This window comes from Haliotis asinina, chromosome 8 (genome assembly GCF_037392515.1).
Source record: "Haliotis asinina isolate JCU_RB_2024 chromosome 8, JCU_Hal_asi_v2, whole genome shotgun sequence".
NCBI lineage: Eukaryota > Metazoa > Mollusca > Gastropoda > Lepetellida > Haliotidae > Haliotis > Haliotis asinina.
In genome coordinates, this window is record NC_090287.1 from 25,687,790 (window position 1) to 25,715,786 (window position 27,997).

Below are 27,997 nucleotides of genomic sequence, written 5' to 3' on the forward strand. Positions count from 1 at the left end.
ATTTAACATGCGTGATTCAGTTGAGTCCTGCATCCACATCAGTCCTAATGTGTGTACACGTGGTTAGTCATTGGGTTTACTGCCGCTACACCCCGGCATGGCATACTTATCGGGATACTGGACAGTACGGACACTGGTGTAAGGGTGGGCATTTCGGCAACATTTCCAAGTACCACCCATTAGAGGTGTGTGGTCCTGTGCATAGAGCTCATGTCAGACAAATCAGATGAGGTTTTAGCAACACTGGGCGCGAAGAGTCCTTGGATGGGCCATGGTGTTTGGCAGTTTGACTTCTGAGAGTTTCTAGGGCTTCAGTCCTGCCCCACTACGAAACACATGTGGCTTCACCTTAGGCAAGTGAGTTTGTTAAAAATTGTCTCTGTTCGTCCGGCACAAAACGGATACCTGGTGGGATAAGTCATGTGACTATTAACCGCCTAACGCCTCACAGGCAGCTTGTTTTACCTGGAGTAATAATGATAATAAAATATTATAATATTACATCCGGGGTAATACTTTGAGCAGGATATAGCGCCTGCATGGAAAAGCGAGATAGATAGATAGATAGATAGATAGATAGATAGATAGATAGATAGATAGATAGATAGATAGATAGATAGATAGATAGATAGATAGATAGATAGATCTGAATTAATTCCACTTCTGACAATAACCACTAACGTGTATGCGAAATACTTGGAATTGAGTGTATTTATATAAATATAAGGGCTGTTCTAAACGTCAAGAAACCGGCTTGAATTAATAATAATGGGTAATGTATGATGGACATATAGGACATCTCAAGTTTCATTAACAGTTTAGGAACCATTCCGATTCAGTTTAAAGTTTCTATTGACCAGCAACTGGAAATATATTACTTCACATTACATTTTATATGCTACTTTGTACATATGCTGAAATATCTCCAATAATACTGAATTGCTATTGGTCATTTTCATAAGAGAATACCCATGATATCGCATGTATTTCCGGTGACTATGTGTTCATTCTGAAATTGGGTCTGTTTTGTTAAACCCACCAGGAACAGAGACTTTATCTGAACACATCCCAACATCCCAAAGTCGCTAGAGGTTTTGAAAACTGCGCAATAAACTTAAAGGCAACTTTTCTCGAATTCTCCTTCCCTTCCGAGCATCATTAAGAACCCAGCGAACATAAACGTAATTGTTATCATGGCTATTCTATATGTTAAACGTTCAAACCATATTATTAAACCGTTTCTGGAACCATACAATGTCATGTCCTTAAAACGTTTCCAGAAAACCTTTATGGAACATTTTGCAATAACATAATTAAAATGTTTTCATCTCGTGTTAAGAAAAAGTATTGCTAAAACGTTTCTGGAACCATTCAAAATCACATAAAATTTTTCTTAAAACCATTTGCTAACCATTTCGCGAAAATATTTTCGTTAATAGTTATAGGCGAACGGTTTTTGAAAATGTTTCTAAAACATTTCTGGAACCATACGAAATCACGTGAATTAAACATTTTTTAAACGTTTCGGGAACATTTCAGGAAATGTTTTTGGAATGTTTTTAGAACATTTTTGTGTTAGCTGGGAAGCACGAACCTTTCAAGCAGATCTACTGTTATAACGATCTATATCCATCTCAAATTTGAACTCTTGAGCCATAGGGGAATTTAACTTCATCTCGACACTGATAGAGTGCTGTCGGGCCAGCGTTTCCTTTGAGAAGTCCCATTCGGTGTCTAGGCTGCGTGTAGAAGGGTCATGGGCTTTGAGCTGATGATGAGTCTTACCAGCCTGAGGGTGCCATGATCAACTGAACCCTCCCTGCTGCATTTTCAAATGAATCCGTTAAACATAACAAAAGTGATAATAGTCCATTTATCATAGAGCCCAAACAGCCTGATTATTAATACCCCGGATAACCCAAGTCGCCTGTGAACGGCTGGAAGGTTAGCGGTTAGATGACTTATCCCGCCGGGTACCCATTTTCTACTGGGTGAACAGAGGCAATTTTGAGTAAACTTACTTGCCTAAGGTGTATTGAAAAACTTGCGATGTATTACAAATTAAAGTATATTTTCTGAAAAATATTACATGAGTGTAGTTAAAGTGATGGCTTATTTTGTTGCATTGCATTATGTAAGTTCTGCTGCACAGATCATGACCTGATGATTGAGCATGGATGGTTTCTCAACTCAAACTGGACGGTAAAGATTGGATTTGTCCATTCCTGTTAGCAACACGCTTATCTCATTATTTATTAAAAAAACGACAATGTCCTCATAAACTGCACTCACTGTTTCAAAGAGTAGTATAGGCATGAGATGTTGTTATGCTACTAATGTGTATCAAGCTAATCACACAACATATGAAGTAAATGTATTACTCCAGTAGTAGATAAATATTATACATGGATAGAGCGAGCTCTTATACCAAATACGTCAACATCATCTACTCGATCTTCAACGGGATCAGGGATACCGACACTTTCTTATGGTACAGGTTTGGTTATGTGAGCTTATGAACTAATTGTAATCACTAACATTTTCTGCCCAATATATGGTACTGTCAAAATAGGTATAGGGTATATCTCAAGGAGTAACTGGAATATACGAATAGCTTCTTGTTGACACTTTCTACAATATTTTACAACAGAAATCATTGATATTTTGTTTCTTTTGTTCTTAAAATATAGCTAATGATATTTCTGCAGCTCTTGGCACTGGCTAGTGGTATGCTAGAGAAAAAGCAGGAGGGGACAGTACAATTCACATACACATTTGCACATGCTTTTCAAAACACACACGCGCGCAGGCACGCACACACCATGTAATGTAAAGAGTGCTTTAAATGAGACTTACTTTTCACTGATAGTATACCAGGAACTATGCTGCCTTCATTAGTCTATTTTAGAACCTACTTGAGCAGTCTGCAGAACAGGAGATCTTTCTGCGTAGGATCGTTTCTGTTTCTAAGAACATAGGCCATTATTAAAGAAAGACATACTTTGAACTCTTCTCCTGTAGAAATATAAAAAAGAACCACAATCTTAACACTTATCAACATTTATTCAATAACACAGACATATATCACAGGAATAAAAATATCTTTGCATTGTTCATTTTGAAAAGTGAACATCTGACGACACCTTGACTTGCAGGCCACCAGAAGTTTCCTGAAAAAACAACAAGGTCATATACTGACCTACTCCTGTATCCATGGCAACAATACCTGAAAAAGACTTGTCATCCACATAACAGATTCTAGTTACACCATCAACATACACAATAAAGAAGACAACAACCAGAATATCCTTCCACTACAATTCCTGTGTCAGCATTCTACTCCACTGGTACAAAGGAAGGGCATGTGCCATCTCTAGCTTGATGGCTAGTCATTTCTTCTAGAACAACAAAAAACATACATGAAATGACTGTCCATTTCTTTTCCTGATCATCCCGTGAAACACAAATCACAAATCACAAATGCATTTTCTGTCAAAAATACATAACATTTAAGAAAGTGGTAATTTCCTTACGTGCCCTTGGTCTTGAATCTCTGTTAATAACTGTCCTATCTGTACCCAAACAACATGTCAGATCAAATAATCAAACTGACAACATTTTGTGAACAAACCATGTCCAGAAGTCTTCTTATTTCAAAGGCCTCTTTTTCAAAATATCAATTTCAAAATTTTCAATACCAAGTCTCCAAGACACAGCATTTATTTTATAAATCCCCACATTCATTGCACAGGTGTGTAGCAAGCCAATATTTTCATGTGAGCCCGATAGGTCATAAGGCTATACATTTAGATAGTATAGAGGGCTTGCCCAACATTCATTTTCAAAATCATGAGTAAGCCCAGGCCTTTTCTTATAACAGAAAGCTACACCCCTGAAACATAAATTTCTCTGAGTGACTTTAGTTTTACATCGCTTTTAGCAATATTCCAGCAATATCATGGTGGGGGACACCAGAAATGGGCTTCACATATTAACTTCTCTGAAGGACCTGCTGAGACACAAACACTCCAAAGCTATATGAACACAGCATAACCAATACCAGTAATGGTCTGTTTTTGTCCCAACCCATCATGGGTGTGGTGGGTAGGATGGTGGTTAAAGCATTTGCCAAACACACCAAAGACCCTGGTTCAATTCCCCACATGGGTACAATGTATGACGTCCAATTCTGGTGTTCCCCGCCATGATATTGCTAAATGCAGTGTTAATCTAAAGTCACTCAATCACGATTCTTCTTGGTTACTGACATATCAAAAGAGATAACATTTCCACTGACTAAATGTGGTTATTATGCAGAGATATAACAGAGCTCTATGAAAAATACAGATAACTATCTTCCATGTTCAAGGCACTGAATCAAGATACATATAAACATATTATAAATATGCATTCACAGTCATGTGTAAGGAACATACCTATGGTCAAGGTTAGGTGAAAATGATACCAGTATAACATAAGCAGTATTTGGGTAATTATCAGCTCATGAGAACCACTGTCAAGAACAAAGGCTTGGTTAGCACAACAGAACATATATGATTCAACACACTCCTACAATAATAGCATATGCTGTCCATTGAAGACGGTGTCAAGTGTAAAGTCAACAAATAATGTCAGGATGAGGAGTCCTGCACCAACATTGTAAATAGCAGGGATGCCACGATACATCAATGCATCTATACTCTTTGTCAGTTGATACAATTATTGATGCATTCAAAATTATATCGATAATTAGTTTTGAAAGAAACAGTTTAAGTATGCTTGTGTATCATTTGCATTTTAGAATTGTATTATTATTTTTTTTGGATGCAATGAGATGTTATGATTATTTTTCATGCACAAAGATGGGAAATTAGAACTTATTAATCTATCAGGACAAAAAATGTTGATCTTTTCATGGACAGTTACAAAATATGAAATATTAATGTTCAAAATGTAACTAAATTTAAGCAATAATGCCGCAAAAATAGGTATTATAATATGCATCGAATCGTGTAATGGGTATCATGAAACATATGTATAATGACATCCCTAGTAAATAGTGTCAAGTTGACATACAACTTCAAGGTTGACAGACTACAATTTCACACCACTAGTCCTCAGTCACAGTTGAGGATAGTTCAACATAAAAAGTCCACCAAAGTATTAGCTCTTCTCAAAAACACAGAAAACTGGCCATGTATAACTCTGACAGGACTCACCAGTATAACTTTTCATGAACTTCAGTAACATGTTTATATAATCCTCCGTATAACCCTGACAGAACAGTATTCCGCCTTCAACTTTGACTCAAACACATGTGTGTGTAGAACAGATACAATATCGCGAACCGAAAGGAAAAAAAATCGACACTGCACCTCCAAAACACATTTCAAGATGACAGTCTGGTTGTATAGTCCAGCACTACTGTGAAGTTTGGTTCACCAGAAAACTACAGAGCTATCATGGAACTGTAAGCTAAAGTTGAATAAAGGGCCACATAAAGACTTAAGAACATGTGAGTGTTAGCCCATGTCATAGTGCAACTTTGCTTACTCCAAAGAGAGAATGTGATAACAAACATTATGTACTTCAGTGTATAAACGCTAACCTAATATCATAATTTACATTAATAAAACCTTCAAATGCATAAAGTCACTCAAATCAACACTCCATCAACAAGCCAATGAGGCAATAAAAGTCATCAGTAACGTGTAAATTCTTGCAGAAGGTATATGGAAAGCACAATGGAAATACACAACATCATAAATACTATTTCCGAAGTAACAGTGAACAAATTTTCTGTTAGTCTAAAAATACCATGCAACCTACTGACATAAGATTAACTGTACAAACAATATACCCATTAAAAATTCTACTTACATTTTATCTAAAACTAAAATTGTATATATCTATCATCAGGCTTAAAACTTGAGATCAACTGAAAAAATCATTGCTTATGATGAACAATCATATCCTATATTTCTCTGTTCAAAGTTTAATGAATACTGTTCTGCTGTTATTTGCAAGAGGCTATTTCACAGATAATGCCACTAAAACAATACCACCAAAGTATGCACATACTATGTACTGGAATTCTTTCTGAGCACCGGATACATATTTTGCCTCAAGACGTTCATATATTGAACATATTAACATAAGGTCTTTAAAAAAATAAATGCCTATCCTCAATTTATTAATCCGATATAGCCTAGTAAACAAAACAATTGTGCACAATTTTAGGAATTCCAGTTTTCAGAACTCAAAAGCTGGCAAGAGTTTGTGAGGTGTATTTAAACAATATTTTAGTAGTAGCAATAAGAACAGTGTGTCAGATGTGCAGAAGATATGCCTATGGAAGTAACTGTTTACAGTCAGTCGCAGCAATGAAGACCACTAGGGCCATACATACAGTAGTTTTGAAAAATCAACAAAAACAGACAGCAAGAGTTCTCCCGTAAGAGAATGCTCTGTATCAATACATGACTACAAGATCAAGAATAAAGTTTGTGTATCACAATATTAACAGCAGTACATATTCTACTTATTCCACATCTTGGAATGATTTCATCTCTGATTCCCTGAGGTTGAAAGTAAAAGTTCAGCAATGTCTTAATTATTTCTTCTTCTCCAGCGCCTTGTGAACAAAAGATCTGAAAACAAAACAAAAATACCTACTTAAATTACAAAACAAATGGTCATGTTATAAATAGACACAAATGCTACCACCTAACCCTTTGGTAGGCACATCTAGACATCATGCATTGTATTGTAGTTGTTTAACTGGGAATCTTACAGAACATATAAATAGACATGAAATAACATACAGCTTCAGCCTTTATTTAATTCATTTTATTTCCTTGAGCATGTTAGGCCTGCTTGTATATGGGCCTTGACAATTCAATTTCCCACTTGGGTACAATATGTAAAACCTTTATCTGCTACCATGATATTACCAGAAGCATGATGAAATCATATTCACTCACTAATAACATTTTATTTCCTTGAGCATGTTAGGCCTGCTTGTATATGGGCCTTGACAATTCAATTTCCCACTTGGGTACAATATGTAAAACCTTTATCTGCTACCATGATATTACCAGAAGCATGATGAAATCATATTCACTCACTAATAACATTTTATTTCCTTGAGCATGTTAGGCCTGCTTGTATATGGGCCTTGACAATTCAATTTCCCACTTGGGTACAATATGTAAAACCTTTATCTGCTACCATGATATTACCAGAAGCATGATGAAATCATATTCACTCACTAATAACATTTTATTTCCTTGAGCATGTTAGGCCTGCTTGTATATGGGCCTTGACAATTCAATTTCCCACTTGGGTACAATATGTAAAACCTTTATCTGCTACCATGATATTACCAGAAGCATGATGAAATCATATTCACTCACTAATAACATTTTATTTCCTTGAGCATGTTAGGCCTGCTTGTATATGGGCCTTGACAATTCAATTTCCCACTTGGGTACAATATGTAAAACCTTTATCTGCTGCCATGATATTACCAGAAGCATGATGAAATCATATTCACTCACTAATAACATTTTATTTCCTTGAGCATGTTAGGCCTGCTTGTATATGGGCCTTGACGATTCAATTTCCCACTTGGGTACAATATGTAAAACCTTTATCTGCTACCATGATATTACCAGAAGCATGATGAAATCATATTCACTCACTAATAACATTTTATTTCCTTGAGCATGTTAGGCCTGCTTGTATATGGGCCTTGACAATTCAATTTCCCACTTGGGTACAATATGTAAAACCTTTATCTGCTACCATGATATTACCAGAAGCATGATGAAATCATATTCACTCACTAATAACATTTTATTTCCTTGAGCATGTTAGGCCTGCTTGTATATGGGCCTTGACAATTCAATTTCCCACTTGGGTACAATATGTAAAACCTTTATCTGCTACCATGATATTACCAGAAGCATGATGAAATCATATTCACTCACTAATAACATTTTATTTCCTTGAGCATGTTAGGCCTGCTTGTATATGGGCCTTGACAATTCAATTTCCCACTTGGGTACAATATGTAAAACCTTTATCTGCTACCATGATATTACCAGAAGCATGATGAAATCATATTCACTCACTAATAACATTTTATTTCCTTGAGCATGTTAGGCCTGCTTGTATATGGGCCTTGACAATTCAATTTCCCACTTGGGTACAATATGTAAAACCTTTATCTGCTGCCATGATATTACCAGAAGCATGATGAAATCATATTCACTCACTAATAACATTTTATTTCCTTGAGCATGTTAGGCCTGCTTGTATATGGGCCTTGACGATTCAATTTCCCACTTGGGTACAATATGTAAAACCTTTATCTGCTACCATGATATTACCAGAAGCATGATGAAATCATATTCACTCACTAATAACATTTTATTTCCTTGAGCATGTTAGGCCTGCTTGTATATGGGCCTTGACAATTCAATTTCCCACTTGGGTACAATATGTAAAACCTTTATCTGCTGCCATGATATTACCAGAAGCATGATGAAATCATATTCACTCACTAATAACATTTTATTTCCTTGAGCATGTTAGGCCTGCTTGTATATGGGCCTTGACGATTCAATTTCCCACTTGGGTACAATATGTAAAACCTTTATCTGCTGCCATGATAACGCTGACATACTACCAGAAGCATGATGAAATCATATTAACTCACTAATACACTCAAACAACCATAACTGTGTGACAGTAAATATATTTATATTGATAAAAGGCATGTCAGTGAATACATATCATGGCCAAAATGTCTGTTAATAACTCCAAATAATAAAATTCAGAGAAACATCTCTCACCTGACAATCTCTGGCAGTTCTGGTGACTTGAAAATGTGTTTATGTCCGTAACCATGGTGACTAGGAAAGCGCTTGAACTCAACACGAGCATGGTCATCTGGCTTGGACTCCTTGGCATGCTCATATAGCTGTGATACAAAACAGAGTCCAGTTGAATCACAAAACCAACACAAACAAGACAAATGTACTTCAGTTGAATGAGCTAAAACACTAGACAGCTAGATCACAACTGTTAGTTTCCAAAGTATGCTTTTAGCACTATGATTGTCATAAGTCCTGAGACTGATTTGAAGATCTATTTCAGGTGGAGGAACATTTGTCATTAAAATGCAATAACGATTTATTAGCTACTAGGGTATGACTAATTTGTCATAGATACATAGTCAGTTTCACAGTCCCTGAACCACATTATCGTCCCTAGACCTCTCTGCAGTGCTAAACTATAAATGAGGCAAGGTTAGATTTCCTCATGTTCAGAATTTCTGAATCTCCCTTCTCACTTGGTCTCCACTGAAATTTAAATGGGTTTATTCGTTATTATCAAAATTATATATATTCTGAGACTAAGCGTTGTCTAACAGGCACAAGATAAAACAAGTCTGCAATCTGAATTGTTAACCTGACTGACTTAACTCCCGTTGACCAAGACGACTATATCACACTGTTCCTTCCAGACTGTGTGAGGCAAGAGAATATGCTGTTCTCTAAGTAATATGTTTACACAAGACATCTCACCTTCTCCCCAAGATGGAATGGCACGACAGCATCATCTTCAGCATGAAGAATCAGAATTGGGGGACTCACACTCTGAATACTTAGGAAAAAAATGCAGCATTTAATGCAAACACTATATTTATCACCATTACTTAATTCTACGGTTTTACTAAGCACAAATTTTAGCATGAATTATTACACTCACAAATACCATAACAGTTTCCATGGTTACTGTTAATTTTCTTTCATATAGTCATTACAAGACAGAGCAGATGTGAACATGTCAGTAAAAAGATGGTCAGTCCTACTGTAAGAATCTTCATTCATGAGTGTATTGGATTCATATCACAGTGGTTAATACCATTTGTATAGCACCTGGGTAGATAGCATGGATGTCTACACATGGTGCCATGAAAACACACAATCAGATCACGTCTTAGAGCTGTGATCACATAAAAAGTGTAGGCCACACCACACATTCATTCCCAAAACCCAAAAAGGCATGTTTGTTGTTTAAGGCAACACTCATCAATGTTCCACCCAAGTGTTTGCAAAGGTGCATCTAATAACAAGTATAAGGTACAATGGAGATAATATTACTTTTCATCAGTGCTGAAGTGGATTCCATTTTCCTTTCAAGCAGATCTACTGTTATAACGATCTATATCCATCTCAAATTTGAACTCTTGAGCCATAGGGGAATTTAACTTCATCTCGACACTGATAGAGTGCTGTCGGGCCAGCGTTTCCTTTGAGAAGTCCCATTCGGTGTCTAGGCTGCGTGTAGAAGGGTCATGGGCTTTGAGCTGATGATGAGTCTTACCAGCCTGAGGGTGCCATGATCAACTGAACCCTCCCTGCTGCATTTTCAAATGAATCCGTTAAACATAACAAAAGTGATAATAGTCCATTTATCATAGAGCCCAAACAGCCTGATTATTAATACCCCGGATAACCCAAGTCGCCTGTGAACGGCTGGAAGGTTAGCGGTTAGATGACTTATCCCGCCGGGTACCCATTTTCTACTGGGTGAACAGAGGCAATTTTGAGTAAACTTACTTGCCTAAGGTGTATTGAAAAACTTGCGATGTATTACAAATTAAAGTATATTTTCTGAAAAATATTACATGAGTGTAGTTAAAGTGATGGCTTATTTTGTTGCATTGCATTATGTAAGTTCTGCTGCACAGATCATGACCTGATGATTGAGCATGGATGGTTTCTCAACTCAAACTGGACGGTAAAGATTGGATTTGTCCATTCCTGTTAGCAACACGCTTATCTCATTATTTATTAAAAAAACGACAATGTCCTCATAAACTGCACTCACTGTTTCAAAGAGTAGTATAGGCATGAGATGTTGTTATGCTACTAATGTGTATCAAGCTAATCACACAACATATGAAGTAAATGTATTACTCCAGTAGTAGATAAATATTATACATGGATAGAGCGAGCTCTTATACCAAATACGTCAACATCATCTACTCGATCTTCAACGGGATCAGGGATACCGACACTTTCTTATGGTACAGGTTTGGTTATGTGAGCTTATGAACTAATTGTAATCACTAACATTTTCTGCCCAATATATGGTACTGTCAAAATAGGTATAGGGTATATCTCAAGGAGTAACTGGAATATACGAATAGCTTCTTGTTGACACTTTCTACAATATTTTACAACAGAAATCATTGATATTTTGTTTCTTTTGTTCTTAAAATATAGCTAATGATATTTCTGCAGCTCTTGGCACTGGCTAGTGGTATGCTAGAGAAAAAGCAGGAGGGGACAGTACAATTCACATACACATTTGCACATGCTTTTCAAAACACACACGCGCGCAGGCACGCACACACCATGTAATGTAAAGAGTGCTTTAAATGAGACTTACTTTTCACTGATAGTATACCAGGAACTATGCTGCCTTCATTAGTCTATTTTAGAACCTACTTGAGCAGTCTGCAGAACAGGAGATCTTTCTGCGTAGGATCGTTTCTGTTTCTAAGAACATAGGCCATTATTAAAGAAAGACATACTTTGAACTCTTCTCCTGTAGAAATATAAAAAAGAACCACAATCTTAACACTTATCAACATTTATTCAATAACACAGACATATATCACAGGAATAAAAATATCTTTGCATTGTTCATTTTGAAAAGTGAACATCTGACGACACCTTGACTTGCAGGCCACCAGAAGTTTCCTGAAAAAACAACAAGGTCATATACTGACCTACTCCTGTATCCATGGCAACAATACCTGAAAAAGACTTGTCATCCACATAACAGATTCTAGTTACACCATCAACATACACAATAAAGAAGACAACAACCAGAATATCCTTCCACTACAATTCCTGTGTCAGCATTCTACTCCACTGGTACAAAGGAAGGGCATGTGCCATCTCTAGCTTGATGGCTAGTCATTTCTTCTAGAACAACAAAAAACATACATGAAATGACTGTCCATTTCTTTTCCTGATCATCCCGTGAAACACAAATCACAAATCACAAATGCATTTTCTGTCAAAAATACATAACATTTAAGAAAGTGGTAATTTCCTTACGTGCCCTTGGTCTTGAATCTCTGTTAATAACTGTCCTATCTGTACCCAAACAACATGTCAGATCAAATAATCAAACTGACAACATTTTGTGAACAAACCATGTCCAGAAGTCTTCTTATTTCAAAGGCCTCTTTTTCAAAATATCAATTTCAAAATTTTCAATACCAAGTCTCCAAGACACAGCATTTATTTTATAAATCCCCACATTCATTGCACAGGTGTGTAGCAAGCCAATATTTTCATGTGAGCCCGATAGGTCATAAGGCTATACATTTAGATAGTATAGAGGGCTTGCCCAACATTCATTTTCAAAATCATGAGTAAGCCCAGGCCTTTTCTTATAACAGAAAGCTACACCCCTGAAACATAAATTTCTCTGAGTGACTTTAGTTTTACATCGCTTTTAGCAATATTCCAGCAATATCATGGTGGGGGACACCAGAAATGGGCTTCACATATTAACTTCTCTGAAGGACCTGCTGAGACACAAACACTCCAAAGCTATATGAACACAGCATAACCAATACCAGTAATGGTCTGTTTTTGTCCCAACCCATCATGGGTGTGGTGGGTAGGATGGTGGTTAAAGCATTTGCCAAACACACCAAAGACCCTGGTTCAATTCCCCACATGGGTACAATGTATGACGTCCAATTCTGGTGTTCCCCGCCATGATATTGCTAAATGCAGTGTTAATCTAAAGTCACTCAATCACGATTCTTCTTGGTTACTGACATATCAAAAGAGATAACATTTCCACTGACTAAATGTGGTTATTATGCAGAGATATAACAGAGCTCTATGAAAAATACAGATAACTATCTTCCATGTTCAAGGCACTGAATCAAGATACATATAAACATATTATAAATATGCATTCACAGTCATGTGTAAGGAACATACCTATGGTCAAGGTTAGGTGAAAATGATACCAGTATAACATAAGCAGTATTTGGGTAATTATCAGCTCATGAGAACCACTGTCAAGAACAAAGGCTTGGTTAGCACAACAGAACATATATGATTCAACACACTCCTACAATAATAGCATATGCTGTCCATTGAAGACGGTGTCAAGTGTAAAGTCAACAAATAATGTCAGGATGAGGAGTCCTGCACCAACATTGTAAATAGCAGGGATGCCACGATACATCAATGCATCTATACTCTTTGTCAGTTGATACAATTATTGATGCATTCAAAATTATATCGATAATTAGTTTTGAAAGAAACAGTTTAAGTATGCTTGTGTATCATTTGCATTTTAGAATTGTATTATTATTTTTTTTGGATGCAATGAGATGTTATGATTATTTTTCATGCACAAAGATGGGAAATTAGAACTTATTAATCTATCAGGACAAAAAATGTTGATCTTTTCATGGACAGTTACAAAATATGAAATATTAATGTTCAAAATGTAACTAAATTTAAGCAATAATGCCGCAAAAATAGGTATTATAATATGCATCGAATCGTGTAATGGGTATCATGAAACATATGTATAATGACATCCCTAGTAAATAGTGTCAAGTTGACATACAACTTCAAGGTTGACAGACTACAATTTCACACCACTAGTCCTCAGTCACAGTTGAGGATAGTTCAACATAAAAAGTCCACCAAAGTATTAGCTCTTCTCAAAAACACAGAAAACTGGCCATGTATAACTCTGACAGGACTCACCAGTATAACTTTTCATGAACTTCAGTAACATGTTTATATAATCCTCCGTATAACCCTGACAGAACAGTATTCCGCCTTCAACTTTGACTCAAACACATGTGTGTGTAGAACAGATACAATATCGCGAACCGAAAGGAAAAAAAATCGACACTGCACCTCCAAAACACATTTCAAGATGACAGTCTGGTTGTATAGTCCAGCACTACTGTGAAGTTTGGTTCACCAGAAAACTACAGAGCTATCATGGAACTGTAAGCTAAAGTTGAATAAAGGGCCACATAAAGACTTAAGAACATGTGAGTGTTAGCCCATGTCATAGTGCAACTTTGCTTACTCCAAAGAGAGAATGTGATAACAAACATTATGTACTTCAGTGTATAAACGCTAACCTAATATCATAATTTACATTAATAAAACCTTCAAATGCATAAAGTCACTCAAATCAACACTCCATCAACAAGCCAATGAGGCAATAAAAGTCATCAGTAACGTGTAAATTCTTGCAGAAGGTATATGGAAAGCACAATGGAAATACACAACATCATAAATACTATTTCCGAAGTAACAGTGAACAAATTTTCTGTTAGTCTAAAAATACCATGCAACCTACTGACATAAGATTAACTGTACAAACAATATACCCATTAAAAATTCTACTTACATTTTATCTAAAACTAAAATTGTATATATCTATCATCAGGCTTAAAACTTGAGATCAACTGAAAAAATCATTGCTTATGATGAACAATCATATCCTATATTTCTCTGTTCAAAGTTTAATGAATACTGTTCTGCTGTTATTTGCAAGAGGCTATTTCACAGATAATGCCACTAAAACAATACCACCAAAGTATGCACATACTATGTACTGGAATTCTTTCTGAGCACCGGATACATATTTTGCCTCAAGACGTTCATATATTGAACATATTAACATAAGGTCTTTAAAAAAATAAATGCCTATCCTCAATTTATTAATCCGATATAGCCTAGTAAACAAAACAATTGTGCACAATTTTAGGAATTCCAGTTTTCAGAACTCAAAAGCTGGCAAGAGTTTGTGAGGTGTATTTAAACAATATTTTAGTAGTAGCAATAAGAACAGTGTGTCAGATGTGCAGAAGATATGCCTATGGAAGTAACTGTTTACAGTCAGTCGCAGCAATGAAGACCACTAGGGCCATACATACAGTAGTTTTGAAAAATCAACAAAAACAGACAGCAAGAGTTCTCCCGTAAGAGAATGCTCTGTATCAATACATGACTACAAGATCAAGAATAAAGTTTGTGTATCACAATATTAACAGCAGTACATATTCTACTTATTCCACATCTTGGAATGATTTCATCTCTGATTCCCTGAGGTTGAAAGTAAAAGTTCAGCAATGTCTTAATTATTTCTTCTTCTCCAGCGCCTTGTGAACAAAAGATCTGAAAACAAAACAAAAATACCTACTTAAATTACAAAACAAATGGTCATGTTATAAATAGACACAAATGCTACCACCTAACCCTTTGGTAGGCACATCTAGACATCATGCATTGTATTGTAGTTGTTTAACTGGGAATCTTACAGAACATATAAATAGACATGAAATAACATACAGCTTCAGCCTTTATTTAATTCATTTTATTTCCTTGAGCATGTTAGGCCTGCTTGTATATGGGCCTTGACAATTCAATTTCCCACTTGGGTACAATATGTAAAACCTTTATCTGCTACCATGATATTACCAGAAGCATGATGAAATCATATTCACTCACTAATAACATTTTATTTCCTTGAGCATGTTAGGCCTGCTTGTATATGGGCCTTGACAATTCAATTTCCCACTTGGGTACAATATGTAAAACCTTTATCTGCTACCATGATATTACCAGAAGCATGATGAAATCATATTCACTCACTAATAACATTTTATTTCCTTGAGCATGTTAGGCCTGCTTGTATATGGGCCTTGACAATTCAATTTCCCACTTGGGTACAATATGTAAAACCTTTATCTGCTACCATGATATTACCAGAAGCATGATGAAATCATATTCACTCACTAATAACATTTTATTTCCTTGAGCATGTTAGGCCTGCTTGTATATGGGCCTTGACAATTCAATTTCCCACTTGGGTACAATATGTAAAACCTTTATCTGCTACCATGATATTACCAGAAGCATGATGAAATCATATTCACTCACTAATAACATTTTATTTCCTTGAGCATGTTAGGCCTGCTTGTATATGGGCCTTGACAATTCAATTTCCCACTTGGGTACAATATGTAAAACCTTTATCTGCTGCCATGATATTACCAGAAGCATGATGAAATCATATTCACTCACTAATAACATTTTATTTCCTTGAGCATGTTAGGCCTGCTTGTATATGGGCCTTGACGATTCAATTTCCCACTTGGGTACAATATGTAAAACCTTTATCTGCTACCATGATATTACCAGAAGCATGATGAAATCATATTCACTCACTAATAACATTTTATTTCCTTGAGCATGTTAGGCCTGCTTGTATATGGGCCTTGACAATTCAATTTCCCACTTGGGTACAATATGTAAAACCTTTATCTGCTACCATGATATTACCAGAAGCATGATGAAATCATATTCACTCACTAATAACATTTTATTTCCTTGAGCATGTTAGGCCTGCTTGTATATGGGCCTTGACAATTCAATTTCCCACTTGGGTACAATATGTAAAACCTTTATCTGCTACCATGATATTACCAGAAGCATGATGAAATCATATTCACTCACTAATAACATTTTATTTCCTTGAGCATGTTAGGCCTGCTTGTATATGGGCCTTGACAATTCAATTTCCCACTTGGGTACAATATGTAAAACCTTTATCTGCTACCATGATATTACCAGAAGCATGATGAAATCATATTCACTCACTAATAACATTTTATTTCCTTGAGCATGTTAGGCCTGCTTGTATATGGGCCTTGACAATTCAATTTCCCACTTGGGTACAATATGTAAAACCTTTATCTGCTGCCATGATATTACCAGAAGCATGATGAAATCATATTCACTCACTAATAACATTTTATTTCCTTGAGCATGTTAGGCCTGCTTGTATATGGGCCTTGACGATTCAATTTCCCACTTGGGTACAATATGTAAAACCTTTATCTGCTACCATGATATTACCAGAAGCATGATGAAATCATATTCACTCACTAATAACATTTTATTTCCTTGAGCATGTTAGGCCTGCTTGTATATGGGCCTTGACAATTCAATTTCCCACTTGGGTACAATATGTAAAACCTTTATCTGCTGCCATGATATTACCAGAAGCATGATGAAATCATATTCACTCACTAATAACATTTTATTTCCTTGAGCATGTTAGGCCTGCTTGTATATGGGCCTTGACGATTCAATTTCCCACTTGGGTACAATATGTAAAACCTTTATCTGCTGCCATGATAACGCTGACATACTACCAGAAGCATGATGAAATCATATTAACTCACTAATACACTCAAACAACCATAACTGTGTGACAGTAAATATATTTATATTGATAAAAGGCATGTCAGTGAATACATATCATGGCCAAAATGTCTGTTAATAACTCCAAATAATAAAATTCAGAGAAACATCTCTCACCTGACAATCTCTGGCAGTTCTGGTGACTTGAAAATGTGTTTATGTCCGTAACCATGGTGACTAGGAAAGCGCTTGAACTCAACACGAGCATGGTCATCTGGCTTGGACTCCTTGGCATGCTCATATAGCTGTGATACAAAACAGAGTCCAGTTGAATCACAAAACCAACACAAACAAGACAAATGTACTTCAGTTGAATGAGCTAAAACACTAGACAGCTAGATCACAACTGTTAGTTTCCAAAGTATGCTTTTAGCACTATGATTGTCATAAGTCCTGAGACTGATTTGAAGATCTATTTCAGGTGGAGGAACATTTGTCATTAAAATGCAATAACGATTTATTAGCTACTAGGGTATGACTAATTTGTCATAGATACATAGTCAGTTTCACAGTCCCTGAACCACATTATCGTCCCTAGACCTCTCTGCAGTGCTAAACTATAAATGAGGCAAGGTTAGATTTCCTCATGTTCAGAATTTCTGAATCTCCCTTCTCACTTGGTCTCCACTGAAATTTAAATGGGTTTATTCGTTATTATCAAAATTATATATATTCTGAGACTAAGCGTTGTCTAACAGGCACAAGATAAAACAAGTCTGCAATCTGAATTGTTAACCTGACTGACTTAACTCCCGTTGACCAAGACGACTATATCACACTGTTCCTTCCAGACTGTGTGAGGCAAGAGAATATGCTGTTCTCTAAGTAATATGTTTACACAAGACATCTCACCTTCTCCCCAAGATGGAATGGCACGACAGCATCATCTTCAGCATGAAGAATCAGAATTGGGGGACTCACACTCTGAATACTTAGGAAAAAAATGCAGCATTTAATGCAAACACTATATTTATCACCATTACTTAATTCTACGGTTTTACTAAGCACAAATTTTAGCATGAATTATTACACTCACAAATACCATAACAGTTTCCATGGTTACTGTTAATTTTCTTTCATATAGTCATTACAAGACAGAGCAGATGTGAACATGTCAGTAAAAAGATGGTCAGTCCTACTGTAAGAATCTTCATTCATGAGTGTATTGGATTCATATCACAGTGGTTAATACCATTTGTATAGCACCTGGGTAGATAGCATGGATGTCTACACATGGTGCCATGAAAACACACAATCAGATCACGTCTTAGAGCTGTGATCACATAAAAAGTGTAGGCCACACCACACATTCATTCCCAAAACCCAAAAAGGCATGTTTGTTGTTTAAGGCAACACTCATCAATGTTCCACCCAAGTGTTTGCAAAGGTGCATCTAATAACAAGTATAAGGTACAATGGAGATAATATTACTTTTCATCAGTGCTGAAGTGGATTCCATTTTCCTTGATGCCATCAACGAAAACCCAGGTAAACCATGGCAGAAGGCGGTATGGCTGTTGAGAAAAACAATGTCAAGTCTTATGACGACACACAGTTGTCACAAACACTATAGTCAACATTTTAGTTTCCATGACACTACGAGCAGTATTCCAGTCATATCATAAACACCAAGATTATTCATAGTATCTTGTGTACAATATGGGCCTAACTGTGTATGATATGGGCCTAAAAAATAATACTCTTTGGTGACCCACCTTGGTAACCTGCTCAGATCCATACAAAACATGGTACATGAAAACTTTCATTGGAAACTATTCCTCCAATATCATATCAAGATTTGTAAATTTCATGTTTGGTACTTGACAATATTTGTTCAAGTGTGTTGCGAAGTGCAAAGTCTGATTTTTTCATGGCATATAAATGATATATAAATATATTTATCAATGCAGCAAGATGGCATGCAATGAACAATCAACCAAACAAATAAGCAGTTTTATTTCACTCAGTTCTTATGTAAAGAACAGATTACTGGGCAACAGTCTATTCAAGACTCCCACAGGGAGCACAACAAAGTCTTCTTCATTACAATTAACAATTGTGATCATAATCCTGTACTTGAAGCCATCATAGGTTTTACAATGATTACAATTCAGCAATATATACAGACATTGAAATATACTTTGCTTTTCTTTAATTCTCAGAGTTTCAGCCATGATACTCACCAGGGCAAATGGGTGGTTGGCAGCAGCTTCTCGGATGTTGTTAAAGGGAGCCTCCAGGATGATGCCGGGTGGATGGTCATCTACAATAAATGCCTTTATTACAACTTCAGAAAAGCAGACTACCTAAATCCTCTTAAGCTAGTTTGTGGCTGAGGGACCAAAGTTTTAATACTCTTTCAGAAATATATCAGCAAATGTGTTTCACATACAGCACCCATGAGGGAATTCGCACCATGGTCTCCAGCGTGAGAAGCGGACACTGTAACCACTAGGCTGCTCAACCACTGCAGCTAGTTTGTGACTCCAGAAGCATGACAATACTTGTGGTGGTTGTGATCATAAGCTCTTTCTTACAATATTCTAGTAATATCATATTCAAGAACAACATGCCACGCCTTGTACCAATATTTAATACTGACGCAAATATGCAAGCAGCAATTAACGGACTGGGTGCTCAGACTTGCTGACTTAGTTGATACATGTCATTGGTTCCCAAATGCGTACATTGATGCTCATGATATCGATCACTGGATGTCTGGTCCAGACTCGAGACTGGTGTCATAGCGCTGAATGTGGCATAAAACGTAACTCACTAACGAATGCAAAAAAAAAAACTTTAAAGATCATTTGAATTACAGAAGATAACTAAATAAGTGTAAAGGAGTAACACTTTCATCATGTATATGGACATATATCTTGGAAGAAGTAAGCTGGGTTTAGTGTCCAACTACTATATCAATTACTTATATACACCATGTACATTGGTGAATGGGTATATTATCCTGTTGAAACTTACCAAGTTCACAGAGCTTCTTTGCTAATTTCGTAGTTATTCTGAAAGATAAAGTAAATAATTCACCACAAAATAATATCATTCCTTTTAGGATATGGATGATAAAATTCCACAGGAAGAAGATCAAGGGTTTAAGGATTCAGAGTAGTAAATCCTGTACTCTAAAAAATCGTGTATAGCCACAACTTCCTTGCACAAAAACACTGTCTGAAGACCTATAACATAATTTCCATACAAAGTTGTATTCATGATACATATTAATGCCCATCTCAGAATTTTGAAAAATATGATCAATACATTTCATTTGAGATAAGAAAAGTCGATAAATCTTTAAAACACTTCCAAAAGATAATCCGTTTCCTCTATTCTGTGTTGGTTTGTTGGTTCATGCCACACTCAGCAATATTCCAGCTGCTTGGTGGTTGTCTGTACACGGTCAAGTCTGGACTAGACAATCCAGTTATCAACAGCATGAGCATCAATCCACACATTTGGTATGCGATCATATGAGTCAACCAAGTCAGTTTTACCTGAAGTCATGGTGATGCACACTACAGTAATGATCCCTAAAACTATGACCATCCAATCCTGTTAGTCCCTTCTTATGACAAGCATGGGTAACTGAGGACTAATTTCATGGGTCCCTATTCTTGGTATATGAATTACCAGTGGCTCCTCATTTTCAAGTTCCTGACAACTTGCCCACAATCCTTCCACCTAACACACAGACAGAATGATCCATACAAATCCCCCAAGTTAATGATAATGGTCCTGAGAGAAGGGTGACTCACGCTGTGCCGAGAGAGTGACCCCAGAGGAAGATGGGCTCTCCATTGTTCCTCTCCTTGATCCATTGGTACAGGAAGTGGGAATCGTGGACGACCCCATCCTCTGTTGGTGTGCCGGTGGAGTCTCCGAAACCTGCAGCAACACAAGGGACTCATAGCTGAAAACACTACAGTCACCCACCACTTTTTTCAACATTGTGTAATTAGAATGAACAACTTTGCTATATCACAAAGACCTATCCCATACATTTTTCACACAATGATGTTCGCTTACATATGTATCTGTAACATTCACAATTACAGTAGGTATTCATGAACCAAAGAACAAACTTTTCAAATATATAACACTGTTTCTGGTGACCTCTAATTTGCATCTGTATATATGATGCCCAAAATTTGACACATTTAAATGAACAGTTCTAGAACATTTTTTGCAATATTAACTCCAGTACAGTTCATGTACATTTAATGTTCAAATTGAACCATTACCTATCAATCTGTAGACATACATTCTGGGTGCAAAACATCCAAACCCATTAGCCAGCGACTAGTAAAAATACAATCAGACAAGCACATCTACACAGTCACTGGAACAATTGGCTAGTGATTTCGTTGGCTCATTTTGTAAATATATCACTCTCTCTGATTTGTTACATTATAAACCACATATAAATCATGCAAGATTATGAATGTTCATCATATTAGCACCTTAATGATGAAACCAGTATCTACTTCAAATTTCAGGCCAGTGAATTTTTTGTAGGCTAGTAACTTTTATGCAGGGCTAGCCTGACTGGCTAGCACCATTTGGAAATTATTTCATTCACTTCATACAAGTCATGTACTGAAAAGGCTACATAGAGTAAAAACATTGGCTAAAATATATAACATGAGAATACAAAAGACAAACTGATGTGTTTCCATGACAACTTACCTCTGTAGTCAAAAGTGATGATGTGGAAATCCAAGCTGGCCAGTAGTTTGTATAGCTGTACTCTGTGAAATCCCCCTCTGGGCACAAAACAGATGTATTTCACCTCCACATGAAGCTTCACCACTAGCACACTTATAACAGCTGACAATCTATATGCATGTCCTTTGTGATTATTTGACTGACATTCCAGAATAAATAAGGAACATACAATATACAGATAACAAAATGATTGTAACATTCGCTGAAGTTACCATCTAGATAACATCACTAGCAAGCTATATTGACATAAATAAATGCAGTTAACATTTGGTTCAAATCCATAAAGTTATCTTGTCTGGTTGACATTTTCCTTATCCTTGTCCAGTTTCCTGGATGGTTCATGCAAGATAAGCGAGCGATTAATTTAAAGTCTCTTCAAATGAAGCAAACACCCCTCACTAACAGAAAACTTCAGACACCAAGGTTCAACATGTATGGCAATGGAACAGTCTCATTATTATATTCTTAACTTGTATTTACCTATTTTAGCTATGACAAGAATGTGTTTTTCACAGAGTTATATGATGTGGTCACATGACTTCATCCAAGATGTAACCCGTGAAGGTCCCGGGGTAGAATAGGCCTTCAGCAACCCATGCTTGCCATAAAAGGCGACTCAGCTTGTCGTAAGAGGCGACTAACGGGATCGGGTGGTCAGGCTCGCTGACTTGGTTGACGCATGTCATCGGTTCCCAATTGCGCAGATCGATGCTCATGTTGTTGATCACTGGATTGTCTGGTTCAGACTCGATTATTTACAGACCGCCGCCATATAGCTGTAATATTGCTGAGTGCGGCGTAAAACTCAACTCACTCACTCACTCACTCACTCACTCACTCACTCACTCACTCACTCACTCACTCACTCACTCACTCATCCAAGATGTCTGACAGTCAAAATGTGTCCAGGGAACTATAGTTGTAATGAACAAAATATGGGTGGTCTCTTTCAGTTTGTTATGTATGTCATAACCACAGTTACACATCTTCTTAAACATAAGTAAATATGAAGTATTGTTCCTTTTCACACGTTCTCTCCATTAACTGTCACAATAAATACAAACATTCCTCATGGCACAAAAGCTTTAAACTATGTATCTCCATAATAACTACCTTGTTCCACTGTTGCCATGGAGATACAGAATAATCCTCTTCCCAGATTTCAGCAATCGTTCATACTCGTAAGGATCAGCAGGACTCCCATCCTGCACCAGACTCGATGGCAGGGTGTGCCTACAAGTGTCACAATGGACATTGTAAATATAAACAATGTGTTCCTGCCTCAATTTGTAAGATATTTTGCATTTTCTTAGGCCTTTTTTTATTACATTGTTTATAGATCTGTTGACCCAAAACAAGAAGAAAGTGGAAAATACATAAAAACTGTTTATACATATTTTTTTCGCAATGACAAGCTAACCTGATAAAAAAAACCAAAGAAAGTGAAACAGCATATTATGGCTTTCAAATTTTCCCTGAAACTATTCTAAATTTCACAAAAGAAAATCACACAAATCGTCAGAACTCATAACATAAGTGTGCAAATAACATCTTCATATTCCCTCTTGTTTTTCCTCATTCCCTACTCACCCAATAATCTGATTTCACAAATCTGTAAACCACGTGACTGGAAAAAAGACCTCATAGGTCACATACCACTACAGTTTTGGATAATTTTTTGGGGCAGGGGGTTGGGGGGAGGGGGGATTCAGTATATCAATACTTCCTGACTTTGTGAATTCTGAAAAACTGATTAGACGTTTCAGAGACTGACTCCACTAGGCGAAAGCTGCACTAAAGCGCTTGTAACTCAGATGACATTTGACTAAATCAAGATTAAGTTTTCTTACCAAACTCCAACATGAATGCCATTGTCTGTTTGAAGGTAGAAGTTCCGAGTTGAATTCAAACCAAAGTCTGACGGCTTGGACAAATCGATAAATGGAGGCCAGCGAACTGGAAAGGAGGATCTCCATTATACAACTACGATGCTGTAACATTGTGTGGTTGCTTTTCACTAGACAAGCAGGTGATAATCTCAAACATATAATGACAATGATGAAATCCATTACTAGATATTATTAGATATTTGGTATGGATAATCTGTGATGTATTACTCAACACTGCAAAAACATCTACCAAATGCAGAGATGCCAACCCCAAAGTGGTGCAAATAGTAGTTTCAAAAATCAGAATTATTAGTTCGACCATAAAACTAGTAGTCAACTAAATACTTAAAATCATGATAGAGTCTGAGAAAGATAATATGACATTGATCAAGAGTGAAGCTTTAATTTCATACACCAGTGTCGGATAATTGAATGGAAGGAATGGTCACGTGATTAAATCATCATTTTCTGACGGTACACAATATAAGTGGGTCAAATCGCAAAGGTATTGAAATCAGTTTCTGATTTCTCATAGACAATTTCACTAAAATTATATTTGGTACTTGCAATGATTCCAGTTCAAATATATCATTAAATTTAATGAACAGCAGGTGAGTGAATTCTGATGTAAGAGGTAATATATGTTTTTGCATATATATCTGAATTGTAATGGATTTCTCCAAATTTTGCAGAATAACTAGTGCATTTGAATTGGTGCAGTATGAGGCTAAATTTTGTAGCAACTACAATAAAATCAATTGGCATCTCTGCATATGGGATATCTTAAGACCATCATCACTTTACCTTCAGTGACACATTTCTAAACATGCTAAAGAGATATGAGACATTGAGTAAGGCAGCTGGAAAGGCTCAGCTAACTTGCTGAAACCTGTGTAAACACAACATTGTTTGTATGCTGATATAAATCAATAAACAGCACATCAAAGAAACGTTGTAATTTCATTCATGAATACATGCGTGTGAAATGTATTTCTATCTCCCCAGTATATCAAAACTTTTCACTTCTAACTTGAGCAAAACTTTGGGGGCAGTGGTGGTGTGTGGAATAGATAAATCTATTCAGAGCCATGACATCTCTGACACGTATATCTTTTACAAATCAAGATCAACAGATACATTGCTAACTTCAAATGAAAAGATACAATATTACATTAAAGGTGTTGCAAACTCTTGCAAATTTCTAGTAACAGTCAAAAAAAAAAGAAGAGAAAAACAACAAACAAAAACAGTGCAATACTGATCTTCAGCTGATCTGGCAAAATGGAGATATATGGCAGTCATGAATTGAGATTTTAGGCACAATTTTCAGTATTTTTTTAAGTAAATCCGTTTTTCGTCAAGGGCAGTGAGGACTGACCATGTTTACTACAATTCTGCTGAATACAGTAAACCTCTAACAACCTGTTGCATGGGAAACAATGACACACAGCTGGTGTCCCCAAGTCGGCCAGAGACTGGGACACTGTTTACTCACCAAGATTAGAGAAAACAACTTTGGGCAAAATCCAGGAGTTGGCTCTGACAAAGATGGGCACTGCGACATAGATGATGAATACGGTTAGACACACAGTCTTTGCTACCAACACTGCTGTCTTCGCTGACTCCCTGAAACAAACAGGAACTGCCAAGATCTTTGATAACGACACCATTTCCACTGAATTGGAAAATAAATTCAGTCTCCGAGTGTAATAAGCAGAAAATTCAGCATCCGGATGTGATGACATTTGTATTTTCAGGGTACCTAGCCCATGCATATTTCTGTATCTATACTGATACATGTCAGTACAGGTGTGATATCTGAGATTTTACCCTTGGAATACATTATCATACATACACACGCTCTGAACTGTAACATTCATACTTTTTTGATGAATAAAGGAAATCACTGCTTATGAAGTTGTCTGATGCAATGAAGCTTGCCCAATCTGTGAATTATGCAAATAGAATTGCAGTTCTTGAAAACTGTGAAATTACCCTATGTAATCTGCTAGTGATTGGGTAGTATGTGTTCCTTTAATTTTGCATAACATACACACTGATAGAATACAGAAGTCTCAACACTGTAAAAATATTTGAAGAGAACATAAAATGGAAGAAATTCTCTTTAATGACAGTTTTTGTACTGGTAAGGTTCCAAACGTTGGAACACTACACACACACCTTCCCTGTGTATCTCATTTAAGGCCGATCCAGGTAACAAGCTCACAGTATACATGCCCACATAATGCTGCATAACGTTTCCTTAATTAGCACCTCACCTCCTCCAGTAAGGGATAAAATGTCATCATTAGCCTAAAGGAGATAAATTTCATTGATCTTTCATCACTGACATGTGTATGTTTCTCTTTCAGTTTATCATAATTTTACACACAAAATGATGAAATATATCCTGTACAATGAAAACAACCTAACATGCTTGAATTAATATAGACAAATAAGGAAATAGCAAACCATTACAAACTACTGTGGCATTTTCTGTACTTACAACAAATGACATAAGACTATTACATAATACTCTGAGCAAAAGGCCCGAGTTTGCTGACCCTGATGTCCAGTTAAGTGGAGGAGTGTATCATGTCCAACAGAGCACATATCCCTCAGTGGCAATGCTATTATTTCACAGCTCCACTCTAGGTACTGTACATGTGTATATATATATGCATAAAAGAAGTGATGAGAATACCGAGCGTACAGTTGTGTGTGTGTGTGTGTGTGTGTGTGTGCGGGCGTGCGTGCGTCTGTGTGTGTGTCTGTGTCTGTGTGTGTGTGTGTGTCTCTGTGTGTGTATATATATATTTGGTATGCTTAACAATAAACATGACAAACCTTGATGATTACCAAGAATCCCTTTATCAAACATACTCAATCATCTTGTGATTATATTTAAATGTCACGGATGTGTACATATATGCTTGAAATCAAAAGATTTTTGGCCTTACATTTTTGGTAATTAGAAATCTTAAAAAATTAATTGAAACACTGTCCACTGCATTGAGTTTACAATGGAACCATGAAACAATTCACTACAGAAATGGAAAAGGTCACACGAGATCGGTTTACTGATAAATGCACGCCACTGGTACAAAGCAATAGAGTAAGTTGTACCCTGATTTTTTTTTGCTGTTTCTGGTTCGTAATAATTAAACGATAATGACTGTTGTTCTTTTAAGCATTATATGACATTCAAACCTTCTGTCATTTAATCATTTTGACGAATACCTAGGGGTGAGGAAGAAATCTATGCCAATGGTTAAACATGTACAAATATATGCATACTGTTTCATTAAAAGGTGAAAACACTAAGTCTTGTCTACCATTTACGTAACTAATCTAGATCGAGTGACATTGACAGCTGTGGAGGGGATCATTTATTTTTTGTCAATTTACAGCTTTTGAACATTTTCAAAATTTGTTACGTAAATAATACCTTAACAACAGTAAATACGATCATGTCTGCCATCAGTGGAGATCACACCATGGTCTAAACTACATCAACAATCTTTGATCTGCTAGCCTTATTTCTTCCTGGTGGTTATTGGTTGTCTAGAGTGTTTTCCTAATGCGTAAGGCTAAGGTATAAAATCAGGTAGACGTTCCCAGCGTTCTAAATCCCATTACCAGAATATATGATAAGCTTGACTTTCTTCCTCCATGTTATTTTCAAGTCGATGACTAGTCGTCCGGGAGCTCGGGTCTGTGTATTCTCCACGTATCTGTCTGATTTATACGTGTGCGGAAGGACGATGAACAAAGGTTCAAAGTCCAATATTCCTGGCTCACTGTTATCGCTGATAAACCACAACAACATGGTATAGCAACTGTATAAATCTTACCTGCTTGGTAACATATTATATCCAGCTAGCTTCGCAGTTTCAATTTTGTCTTTGATGGAACCATTTGACTTCGGCATCGGTTTGCTAACCCGAAACATCGTTACTGATGTCAACAACACTACACTTCTTACGAAAACACTGGCTTACTATAAATAGAATGACAGGG

At 36.5% G+C, this 27,997-nt stretch overlaps 1 protein-coding gene and 1 long non-coding RNA gene across 2 annotated transcripts; both read right to left on the bottom strand.

Moving 5' to 3' along the window:
- Nucleotides 1–3,041: 3,041 nt before the first annotated feature.
- Nucleotides 3,042–10,207, bottom strand: LOC137295000 (uncharacterized). The gene is made up of 4 exons (XR_010957554.1): nucleotides 10,173–10,207; nucleotides 9,594–9,672; nucleotides 8,859–8,986; nucleotides 3,042–6,650 (listed from the first exon to the last, which is right to left on the bottom strand). It is a non-coding gene; the product is annotated as an uncharacterized lncRNA (long non-coding RNA).
- A 1,444-nt stretch (nucleotides 10,208–11,651) lies between these two features.
- On the bottom strand, nucleotides 11,652–27,990 carry LOC137294513 (lysophosphatidylserine lipase ABHD12-like). Its single transcript, XM_067825547.1, has 12 exons — nucleotides 27,832–27,990; nucleotides 25,473–25,603; nucleotides 23,939–24,044; nucleotides 23,202–23,321; nucleotides 22,050–22,126; nucleotides 21,119–21,248; nucleotides 20,331–20,368; nucleotides 19,535–19,614; nucleotides 18,783–18,865; nucleotides 18,204–18,282; nucleotides 17,469–17,596; nucleotides 11,652–15,260 (listed from the first exon to the last, which is right to left on the bottom strand). The coding sequence occupies exons 1-12, from the start codon at nucleotides 27,927–27,929 to the stop codon at nucleotides 15,224–15,226; spliced, it is 1,107 nt and encodes a 368-aa protein (XP_067681648.1). The 5' UTR covers nucleotides 27,930–27,990; the 3' UTR covers nucleotides 11,652–15,223.
- Between the last annotated feature and the right edge of the window lie 7 nt (nucleotides 27,991–27,997).

What these genes read in the sequence shown, in the direction of transcription:
- LOC137294513 (XM_067825547.1), bottom strand. Translation starts at nt 27,929, where the DNA reads ATGTTTCGGGTTAGCAAACCGATGCCGAAGTCAAATGGTTCCATCAAA. An exon ending in AGTTGTTTTCTCTAATCTTG is followed by an intron (nt 24,045 to 25,472) that starts GTGAGTAAACAG and finishes CCTCCTTTCCAG; the next exon opens with TTCGCTGGCCTCCATTTATC. An exon ending in CATGGCAACAGTGGAACAAG is followed by an intron (nt 22,127 to 23,201) that starts GTAGTTATTATG and finishes TTTTGTGCCCAG; the next exon opens with AGGGGGATTTCACAGAGTAC.